This window comes from Seriola lalandi, unplaced genomic scaffold (genome assembly GCF_002814215.2).
Source record: "Seriola lalandi dorsalis isolate HSWRI2012SDOR001 ecotype SW California unplaced genomic scaffold, Sedor1 jcf7180002054256, whole genome shotgun sequence".
NCBI classification, from domain to species: domain Eukaryota; kingdom Metazoa; phylum Chordata; class Actinopteri; order Carangiformes; family Carangidae; genus Seriola; species Seriola lalandi.
This window is the reverse complement of record NW_019524809.1, coordinates 647,903-660,055: the sequence shown is the minus strand read 5'-3', so window position 1 is coordinate 660,055 and position 12,153 is coordinate 647,903. Positions and strand designations below refer to the sequence as shown.

General features: G+C 40.0%; 1 protein-coding gene across 1 annotated transcript in view; it reads left to right on the top strand.

Annotated features, from left to right (window-relative positions):
* LOC111653974 (RAC-beta serine/threonine-protein kinase-like) overlaps positions 1-6,229 on the top strand; it is an 18,235-nt gene extending 12,006 nt beyond the window's left edge. Inside the window, exons 11-14 of the mRNA XM_023404776.2 lie at positions 2,895-3,109; positions 3,193-3,280; positions 3,650-3,752; positions 3,893-6,229. Coding sequence (XP_023260544.1) covers positions 2,895-3,109; positions 3,193-3,280; positions 3,650-3,752; positions 3,893-3,972 — 486 coding nt within the window. The 3' untranslated portion in view covers positions 3,973-6,229. The remainder of the gene's footprint in view (positions 1-2,894; positions 3,110-3,192; positions 3,281-3,649; positions 3,753-3,892) is intronic.
* The last annotated feature ends 5,924 nt before the right edge of the window (positions 6,230-12,153 follow it).

Here is a 12,153-nt window from a genome sequence, read left to right as displayed (position 1 = left end):
GATTTTTTTTGTAATGGGCAAGTGCTCTCCACCTGCTCTTGCCTCTTTCAGCTCTTCTTCCACCTGTCACGGGAACGAGTCTTCACAGAAGACCGGGCACGCTTCTACGGTGCCGAGATTGTGTCAGCTCTCGAATACCTGCATTCACGTGATGTCGTTTACAGGGATCTGAAGGTGAATATTGATTATATCCATCAGTTCTGAATTTGTGATTTTAGATTGCCTTACCAGGACGAGAGTTTTTAAGGCCCTGATTCCAATCTGAGTCCTTTAATATTGGGTGCTGCTGATAGCGAGTCCAATCTAATGCCAATGTTTACATGAGTTTAATGTAGAGTAAAAAAGCCTGTGTATCTGATCTTTTCTAAAAACTTATTTACCTACATGTAATGGAATGAATATACCCCATTACTACCCACCTCTGTTTCTGAGTAAGCCGGGGGGAAGGGTGGTCAACATTTTTGAATACTTGACTACTGAGTATTGATCAACAACTCAATCAAATGATCTATTATGTTCTCCTGATTAAATCTATCATCATATCCATGATCATCAGAATCAGATTTGATGTGTATTTTATTCCATCTCAGCTGGAGAATCTTATGCTGGACAAAGATGGCCACATCAAAATCACTGATTTTGGCCTTTGTAAGGAGGGCATTACTCCAGATGCTACCATGAAAACCTTCTGTGGAACTCCTGAATATCTAGCACCTGAGGTAAGGCACTGAAACTGACTGGGTGGCACATGTTAAACACAGCTGACCCAGTCCTATTTTCCTACATCTTTACCACCCACAATCCGCTGTATGATACATTATCCACATGTTCACACGCATTACAGACAGCTGTGATTGATGAGAGACACTTGTTCTGCTCTATTTTGTTTTTTGGGTATTTGTGTGATTAAGAAGGTGGAGCATTTAAACAGATGGTCTTGACCAGTGCATGTATTTATTAAGCATCTCAAAGTCACTGCTAAGAATCACACTGCACATTAAGCTGGAGCTACACATACCTCCCTCGGACTGAATGGTTTGATGAGGATGAAAATGATGTGAATCATATGCTGTGGCCTTCACATTCACCAGATCTCAACCCAGTTGAACACCTATGGGATCATACTCCAGTAGAGTAGCAGGTGGTGGCCCAACACCTTACTAAGATACTTGTCACTCGTCTATACGTCTTTTAAGACATGGTGTCCGAATTGCAAGGGGTTCAGAGGTAACTGGACAACAGCAGTGGTAGCAGAGCTCACACATGCCTTGGAGTTGATTGATAATTGATAGAGTACCATGGTCTACATGGTTCCTTGTCAATGATCAGGAGAACACTTCATGACCAAAACCACAGAGGATTCACCACAAGATTGAAACCCCTGGTAAATCTCTGGTAACACAGAAAGGCCAGGTTGTAGTTCACTAAAACACAGAAAAAGAGAGAGTTGTGGAACAAAGTTCTATGAACTGAAGAAACAAAAAAGCTTCTATCAAACCGGCATTATATGTCAAATATGGTGGTTCTGTTATAGCTCAGGCATGTACAGCTCCAATTGAACTGGCACACTGGCATTTATGGATGATTAATGATGATGAAAACTCATTGGAAGACATTTCACCATTCAGGAGGACAATGATCCCTAGTATATGACCAAGCAACCAAGAAGATTTTCAGGATGAAGTGGAAAAAGTTCACACATCTCTTAACTCTCTAAAGTACACAATAGTTTTGTCCTTGTATTTCCTCTTTAATTATGTTTTCTTCGAATTTTTTTTACATTTTAATAAAATTCAGTTCAGTCGAGTCTTTTTTTTTTTTTTTTTCCCAGCTCTTTGGTTTTTTTAAGCTTATCTGTATTCAAATGAAAGAATCCAGGTGGAGGATCCAGCTTGTCCAGCTCCCTGAATGGGTCTTTGACCCTGGCGAGACCGCAATAGTGGTAGTGGATATCCTCCTATTCGCTGAAACTCATCCATAGTCGTTTTCAGACACAGAGATCAGCCATGAAAAAGAAACATCCAAAGAAGAAATGACAGAAGGAACCAAACTCCATTCATTTTACTCTTCTGATAAACAGCACATCCCGTAACACGTTGCCTCCGCTGCAAAATGCATCAGGTTTTCAGCAGTGGAGATAACATTTTTCATTCTAGCTAGCAACAGCAGTCTTCTGCTGCCCCATTGCCCTTTCCTTGAGCACAGGCAGAGTAGTTTTTTTTTTTTTTTTTTTGTCTACAGATGCTGAGTGCTCTCTTTTGGACATTTAGAGGAACTGCACATGCCCTGATTGCATGATAATTGACTATTGTCTATGTTCTACATGAAGGCATCAGGAAGTTCCCTCTGAAGGTTCCCAGTAAAATAGTGAAGTCTGAGAAAATGATTTTTACACTTAACCGAAACTGCTTAAATGTAAAAACAGCCTGCATTACTAGTGAAGGCACTTAACTGTGGGTTAGGTATTCATCGTACCTCCCCTTATTCTATATGCGCAGTGAAGTGTCATGCAGGCTGCTTTGTTGTTGTGTGTAGCACACAAGATTAACCTATTAAAATTACTCTTTGTTGCACTGGACCAAATTACCAGGGTTTCTGTGTGGCACTTTAGAATAAGAGCAAAATTGTTTCGTTCTTATAATTTTGAAACAAGACCAAAGATTTACTTGGCTTTATAAATTTGGGCCCTGTTGTTGGACATGATGTCTGGTGGGAAATCGATTTTGCTCTCAGGAAGTCATCATGCAAAACTGAAAAGAAAAATATAGATTTAGGTCAGAAAAGTGTGGAGTTAAGTGATGTGTACCAATTATGCATGAACAAGGCAGCAAATTCAAAGTCACTTCCTACTGCCATTGTTGCCATTAATTAGGCAAATGTCTGTTCTTCCTCAGGTCCTAGAAGATAATGACTACGGCCGGGCAGTGGACTGGTGGGGTCTGGGTGTAGTCATGTATGAGATGATGTGTGGGCGTCTGCCTTTCTACAACCAGGACCATGAACGTTTGTTTGAGCTCATCCTCATGGAGGAGATCCGCTTCCCCCGGAACCTGTCGCCCGAGGCCAAGTCCCTGCTGGCTGGCCTGCTCAAGAAGGATCCCAAACAGAGGTGTTTAACCGGACTGATCCTGGGTGTAGTTTCTTTTTGGAAATACCCACGTAATTCTCACATGATCTTGTCTGTACTCACAGGTTAGGCGGAGGGCCCAACGATGCCAAAGATGTAATGAGTCACAAATTTTTCACCATCATCAACTGGCAAGATGTGGTACAGAAGAAGGTGAGATATTCTGAGGCTGGAAGACGTCAGACTGAGGTTTGCTTTTTAGTCAGAGGTGTGTGTGTGTGTGTGGGGGGGGTGGTCCAGTCTAACTGCTTAGTCAGCCTTCATATCTCTGATTTCAGACTCTTGTCATCAAGGTTACATAATTATGAATCTCAATTTACGTTAAGAACGTTAGTTGGAGCCAGCAGATCATATTTTATGAGAAGTCCATGCAGAATACCAGGTCATTCCAAAGAGTTCACATTCATTTTCTTGCCACTGTATATGAACAATGCAGCTTCCATCACAGACCCCTGTCTATAAGTTAATAAATCCAGTATGGTCCCAATTAAATGGCCATTTTACCAATCTTTTCTGTCTTAGCTCACCCCCCTCTTCAGACCACAAGTGACATCAGAGACGGACACTCGGTACTTTGATGAAGAGTTCACAGCGCAGACCATCACTCTCACTCCACCAGACAAGTGTAAGTATCCTCTGACTGTGGTAGAACCTTCATGTCTTGCGAGGCGACACTGACACAGCATGATCCACCACTGTCCAGGATCAAGTTCTGGTTTCATGGCCTGAATGTGACAACTGACTTTTGCTGTCTTGTTCTCACAGATAATAGTCTGGACTGTGAGGATCCTGGCCAGCAAGCACATTTCCCCCAGTTCTCCTATTCTGCCAGCATAAGAGAGTGATAGCATCTCAGATAGACAGACGGATACACACACACATACACACATACACACACACACACACACACACACACACACACGTGCACGCACAAACAAAAACACAAGAGGCATGAACACTATGGCCAGAACGTCCATCTGTAATGAGTGTTTAGTCCTGGCAGGATCTAAGTGCCTCAGCTGGTGGCCATATTTCTCTATAGAAACCCCCTCCATCCACACTACAGACTAAGTCTGGCCACCCTGGCTGTACTGTATCAGACTGGACTTCAGTACTTCACATAATCAGCACAACTCAACAACACAATCAGGACTCTGCCTGTAGCACCTCTGGATGGCCTATAAACAGCTGCTGCTGCTTTTTCCAGACTGTAAACCATCTGTAATTTTTAACATTGTCCTTTTTATGGTCTTATGAGAAGCCATATAGCTCTTTAAAGATGTTTCAAAGTGCTCTTCTTCAGAATTAGCTGTTACCACTGGTGATAAGACGTATATGAGGGAGGAAGAAGTGTGGCAGTTTGTTGGGTGTTTTTCTGTTAGGTGTGTGTCGATTTTTTTTTTTTTGTTTTTAGTGAGTTTTTGTTTCTTTTGTTTGTTGTTTATTTTTGTCATTTATTTTAGTTTGTTAGGGTTAGGTGAGAAAATGTGGGCATCCAACCCAAACTCTGTGTTTTTATACAACACTTACCCAACATGCATCAGGAACAACAGATGAATTTATAACACATGATGATCAAAGTGTCTTCATGGAGAAAAGCTTTACTAAAGTGGAACTCAAGAGGCCCACAGAGAGGCTGTCCTTTTTAAACTGTATGCAATGAAAACAAGTCACTTGTATATGACTTCACCTCAGACTGATCTTCATCAAGTGCGACACAGCAATTAATGGGAATTGGGAATATGTTAATGCACAAGGTGTTTGTTATTTAAACAATGTTTTGTTTTTTTTTAAATTTGAACACGTTTGATCATCTTGATCAGCAAAATACACACCAGCGATGTGATTTAAGAGGCTCAATAAGCACTCAATGATATAAAGCAGACCTCATTTTTATTCAGATGGCCCATGTTCATAATGTAGCTGAAAGTTTCCTGGATTGGTGTCACCTCACCAAATTGTGTCTGTTATGGAAATATAATGAATATGAAAAACTGTCAGATACTAAAAGTACTGTTGATTTTTTTTTTTGACTGAATAGTTTCTACATTTTGCCAGTTTTAGATTATTTAATTTCAACAACATTCTTGTATAGCTTCTAATGTTTCAACAGCATCATTTAACATTTGAGAACTATCATTTTGGTATCTGTACTGAAACTTAGGTGTTATACGGGCACCACTATTGAACGTTTTTTTAAGTATAACTAGCCCAAGCACCAAACTGATTTTGTATCACTTTCAGAGAAGATGCTAATATTGGGAATGTCACCCTCTTTTTGCATTCAAAGCTAATACACTCATACCTATGATATATCTTATCTTTCTAGCCTTCCTGTGAAAGCCGTCTTTCCTCAAACAATAAATCACCATGCTAAACTTAACTTGCTGGAGATTTCACAAGTTTGAGTCCTCCTGGCCACTGACTATCCGTCATCTTTTTTTAATACTTAGAATGCTCCAGTGCATCCAAACTGTTGCTGCTTTTCAGACTTGAACGTACCACTAGATTTGATTGAACAGCTAAAAAAAAAAAAAGAAAATCCAGCGAGGTGTGTATATCATGAACATGGTCCATTGTTAGATTTTGTTTTTGAGTGCAATGTGTACTTGGAAAAGGTGTCTTTTTGTTATTTTCAGTTCTTCCCATCTGTTATTAACAACATTAAATGGTAACCAGTTGGGGTGCACCGTTGAGAATTGCAATGCTGGGTGTTATACTGTACATGAAAATGCACCCAACATATTGTTGGTGCTACACTGGTGTGTCACTCATAATAAAGAGCTGGAGCAGAAAACTTGCTCAACTTCCCGTTGCTCACAGAGCCTTCTACCGCATATGCTGTTTTTAAATAATTTCCGTTATTTTTATTTTTGTCTTGTTTATCTTGTAGATTTACTTCTCAACTTGCTGTTTTCCCTCATCTTTCCTCTACCCTGAACCTACTTCACAAATGGTCTCAAATTAAGGAAATTCATAATCGTTGAAAGAAATATATGTTTTTCAGTTACATTATTCTATTAAACTGTTCATTTCTACTTGTCTATGAATGTAATTCTGAAAGACAATGATTCAATATATCTTTTTAACTGTCTTAATACATCATGGTGTCCTGATTCTTTTCATCCCTGCTCTGTAAGGTGCCAAAGCTCTGTTGCTCCACTTGGTGTCATTAGTAATACAGATACCAAACACTTGTTAGTATAAAGCATATCGAAGTAGTGGTAGGTAAACAACTGTTAACCTTGAGACAGGGAAGGTTTGTGAGTCTAGCCCTCAGCTAGGCAGTTTTCCCACCTTGACACTGTTAATTCGTCTGTGCTAACTGTATGAGGCAGATGTTACCAGCAGCCTGAGATCACAGAGGGCAGATCTTAAAAGCTGGTTGTTCCCTGCCACACTTTAGCCTTTAGCCTTGCTGATGTGTTTCTCTGCTGTTACTCTAACTGCAGCCACAACCACAGATTGGCATAATAATAACCCAGGTGTCTTTCCAAAGGTACTTTGGGCTAAAATCTGAACACAGCCACTAATATTCTGTATGTACTGATCATGTATACATTGGTTTTGCAGATCATTGAACACATGTACAGACACTGGGTTTATATTCCTCCCCAGTCCTCTGCACTGTGTAAGGTGATTTTGTACCTCTGCAAGTATCTGCAGTCCCATATAAAGAACACATCAGGCTGGTTACCTAATGTTTGAGAGCAGGAAAAGCAACTGTTGGATGGGTGTGCTAATGAAAGGTGGTGACAAGACTGTATTACACTTTTGTGGAGAATGTGAAGTTCCGTCAGAGTATGGTACAATGTTCCAAGTGTTTCCCGCTGCATTTAAGACTATAAATGGTCCCTATTCACATTGAAAGGGACATTTATGTATTTTTGTGTGGTGTTGGAAAATGTAAAAACATAAATCTCACATGTAGTTCACACTCAGGGGTCATGGTCTGGGACGATGATGACATCACTGCAGTCAAGGTTGGATACTTCTATCCAAACTGTCTGACCAGGGTGTTCACTACTCATCCATACTGGAGTCGTGAATTAGATTACATCCAAGGTAAGAGTGAAAATCTGATTTTTTTTTTTTTTTTCCAATTGTATGCATATCACACCACAGAGCTTTCAGTTTCAAACTGTACACATATGCATACAGTGCCACTCTTCAGTAAACATGACCAAAGGCATGTGAGTAGTCTAATAAATGTCCACATAGACAAAGCGCGAGACTTCCTAAGTTGAGACGTTCAGAGGATATGCGAATTACATTCTTACGTAACCAGGCAACCCTTTACGTCTCTATCTCTGCTGTTTGTCAGGGACGGCGGGGCTGCAGTGTGTTGCGCTCCACACACACGGGAGCCTCACGGCACCCTTCAACACCGCCCCAGCAGAGAACATGTGCTGTCGGGGAGCGACCACGCCTCCACCCGCCCGTCTCACATGCTGCCGCACACATCCACTGTCTCCCAGGTTGCGTTCAGGCCGTACGGGAATACGGTAGAACAATGGTGGTCTCGCGACGTTGCTGTAGTCTCTTAAAGGCACTCATCAGCTGTTTCATTATGAAGACGGTGTTTTACAAGAAAAACAAAACAAAACATGTCAGCTACGAGAAACCCCATGAAATTTCATGCGAGTAATGATCACAAAATGAATTACTGATTGTGTTTATCTGTCAGAACAATTCATCATTAGCCTGCCTCTTCGAGTGTAAATTAATAGTCTAGTTAAAGAATCTTGGAACCATATCAATTAGGTCCACTGGTGCTGTGCGTAATATTTGGCCTATTCACATTTTAGGGATACGTGAACGTTGACCTGGACTTGACAGGTCCATAGTAGGGTGCTCTTTTAACTAAAAATAATTTTCCGTATTGGTATTAAAGTCCGTCTTTCCTGAATGCGGCTAGTTGTAACTGGCCCCTCGCGTGCTGTGCTCCGATATGCAGCGGAGACGTGTCGACCACAGACCACACCGTTCTTTATTGGTGTAAAATCAGTTCTATACCAATAGACCTGCAATGCTCTTTAATGTAACCCGTCCGCTCTGACTGGACTCCAAAATATGACATGACATAGGTTATATAATAAGAATTTCACTTGTGACAGTCAGTAGTGTGAGTGATATTTTTGTTTATGATTAACGACGTTTGAATTAGATGAAAGATTGATTCATTTGAATTGCTGTGTCACAGTGGTGAGGTTAGTGCAGATTTATATCAGCGACGCTGTACCAACGCTACCTTTACGTGCTCCTCCTAAACTCCCCCTTTAGGGTTCCGTATTGATAAACCATCTGGCACACACTTGTAAATCAAAGAGTGAAAGAGGCCGTTTACCTCGTTGTAGAGTGAAAGACTTTCTGTCCTCCCATTTGTGTGTGTGTGTGCGTGCGCGTGTGCTTGGTGTCTTCGTGCCACTGTAATTTGATATGATTGTTTTTTATGCTTTCTTTAATCATAATCAAAGCCAAATGTGAATAGCCTTTTCCTTTGGTCACAGATGTAGGTTACATGTAAATTCACTTTCATGGCTATTTTGACATCGACTACGGTTGAGTTTGTGCTTTCTTCACCAGCTTTAATATTTACAACAGCAATTAAAAACATCATACTAACACCAAATGCACCGCTCACGTGGACTGTCAGCCATTGCCATCTAAACACGTGGCTCCGCACGAGATTTGCCAAACCACCTCCGTTACGTCACTGGCGAGCTGTTCAGCGCACTGACACGCTCATTAATATTTAGACGAACGGGGCGTGGCTACGCAAATGAACATCATGGATGCTTTCAGTACATGATCGGACTGGCTGTGTTTCCAGAACCAGGACGCTCCGGTAACAACAGCTTCACCGTGTATCAGTTTATCAGTTTCTAAAGTCAGAGGTGTTGCTTCCCCTGTTGTGGAGATGCTCTGTTTTCCTTCTGGTAAAAGTGAACCGTTTTTTCTCACACCAGGGATAAAACACGGACAGGTGAGCAAACTGTTTGTAGCTACTTACTTTCAAAGTATCAACATTTTAGTCCAATGACCTAATGTCCAACATGAGCCTGTTCTACATGAACTCTAATATGTTCTGGTCAGCAGTTCTGTTGTACTGTCATTACAGCCTTAAAATGTTTGTATGTTTAATGTAAATTGGCAGTGAATGGATTTACAGCAGGCTTGTGTTTTTTTCACTGGGCAGTGGCAGCAGTGTATTACATAACAGTGTTGAGGGTGGGACTGTACAATCTTCCAGGGACCATTTTATCAAGTTCTTCCTGCTGCCTCATCCACATGTGCATGCCCTCATGTTTGCAGGAGGCTGACGAACACATGACGAACACTGCCACTCACATCATTAACCTACAACCATTTATTTACATCAACTCCATCGTAGATGACAGTGTTGTGTATTTCCTATTTAAACTATGTTAAAACATTTTACTGTTTACAAAAAACACACTTTCATATTACTGTTACTTGATTCATGTCCTGTAAACTATTTGTTTGGCCACAAATGAACTGATTCTTGATAATGTCTAAGAAGTAGCACGACAAGAAACTTGACGCAGAGGTCACAGTTCTGTCAGATATGCTCATTGCACTTCTTACATTTCTTTCTAAATTCACAAAGTGGATTGTTTTTCAGTAGCAGTGGATATGTGGACAACACCTGATCATAAATGACTTAAACTTCACAGTTGAATATAGAATGAAATTTCTCAGTGAAGTCTATTGTCCACGAAGTAGGCCTCACCTGTCATTTGGGACTGCAAGGTCCTTTGGGAGAAGCTAAACTTGTTTTCTGTTCACATTTGACTATAACACATCTTGGAAAGTGCTATGTCAATAATACAGCATCACATATTAAGTAGATGTGATCCAGTTTGAGAGCACCTTGCATTTAATTTGCCTATTAATGAGGAAAAAACAATTTTACTGTTGTATTGTACTTATTGAAGTATTTTAACCATATGAGTCCATATCATTGTTCAGATTGATATTAGTTTATCTAGTCATTATTATTTATTCAATCTCATCAAGGTCAAATCTCTTGCAGGAGAGATCTATTCATGCATCATTGCAGTAAGACAGGCCAGTAACACAAAACAATAACACAAACACGCATACAGACAGAAAAATAAAATATTCACAAGGATTATTAAATATATTAGTAAGAAGAATGTTGAAATCCCTCAAAGGCACAAGTGACATTTAACTTCAGTTTGTGTTGCAGTTTATTCCAGTAGGAAGGTCCATGTTACTGGAAACCAGTATGTGGGTCAGGGATGCTGATGCCTAGTATAGTGAACTGTATAATGGCTTTTTTTCTTTTGATAGTTGGAACAAGCTCTGTTCTGTATAAGAACCCAATTTAAGTTGTTATTTTTTGACCAAGATGTTCAGCATGAGTAGGTAGGTAGCATATAGGGTAATCTGCTGTCTAACGAAATTCCTAGTTATTTACAAAGCTATGCCCTTATTGATTAGATTCCACTGAGAGAACAGATTGGAGTAGGAACAATAAAGTTACAAGTTCCTGTGAAATTCATACCTTTAAAAGACTAAACAAAGGCTGCAGGACATCGAACATAGACTGTAATCTGGACTGATTTTCAGTAGAGCTGATGGTATACAAACAGCTGTCCCTAAGGGCAAGGTACATACAACATAGAAAGCACAAACATTCAGGGAAATGCACAATAAATTCAAAAATGCTAAAAAAAAAAATACGGAAGCACATACAAACAGAAAATACAGGCAACAAGTTTTGCTACACTGGAGCAATTCAGCGTCCCTGGAGTTTCTCAGGGTCGCTAGGTGGAGTGATGGACTTGATTTGGACAAGCAGCATACACATGCTTTTGCTTGTCCATCAGACTTTATATGCCGTCCCTAACCTAACCTCACGTAACCCGTTAAAAAGGTTTTAGGAAATAACCATTCAGGTGAGAAAGTAACTATTTACAATTTATGTGGTCGATTTATTCAAATAATTCCTGTTTGAAAATTTGTTCTGACATTTGTGGAGATGTGAGGACCCACCTGCCACTTGAGATTGGCGGTCATCTCAGCAGCTCGGAGTCCAGCAGCTGAGATGACCAGCTGCTCAATATGCGTCCAGGGCAAGCCCTTTGATAAAATATCTGTGGCTCTGATGCCTGTAGACTATTAATATATGTTAGAATTCCTTTTGGAAGATAACATTTGGTCTCAGAATTAAAATCTCTCTCTCTCTCTCTCTTTCTTTCTCTCTCTCTCTCTCTCTCTCTATATATATATATATATATATATATATATATATCTATATATATAATAAGTTTTGCTTTATTTATTAATATGCATTACAGATTGGATAACTGATATTTTGCTAGATTTAATGCCAGTGAGATTTCTTCCCCCGAAAAAAGTCTGTTCATGGACCTTTTGAGTAAAAATAATTTTGTCATATTATGTAAGGTGCAGCACTGAAGTGTAGGTACCAGAGCTCAGCTGAGCTAAGTCCAGACTCCTGAGGACAGGACGAATAGCAGCGCTGTGACATCAAGAGCTCAGTTCTACAGTTAGTGAGTAAGAGTGAATGATTCACTGCAAGTGATGTGGTGTGAACAATTATTGAAATTCTCATCCTTCTCAGAGATCTGGTGACTTCATAAAACATTGACAGTGAATTCCAATAAGTCCAATTAAGTGAAAAACAATCTCCCCACTTTTTTCTAGTTTGAAAACCATGTCTTCACTTTTACAGGTGACTATCGCTAACATTCAGTTACATTGCTGTAAATACTTTGTTCAAATGTGCATCATTTGCCTGTTTCCTGTCAGTCTACTGCAATATTCTGTTAAATATGCAGATTTAGTTTACTCTTAAATTGCAGTCTTCTTCTGCATTACTGGCAAACTGACCACACATCCTGCAGGAGGTTGTGATATTTGTCACATAATCAGTAACCCTTTCATCAAAACCGAATTGAGCAAGAAAAATAATAAATGTAGCCGCTAGTGGCAATTATCTGGGTCCAAGCAGC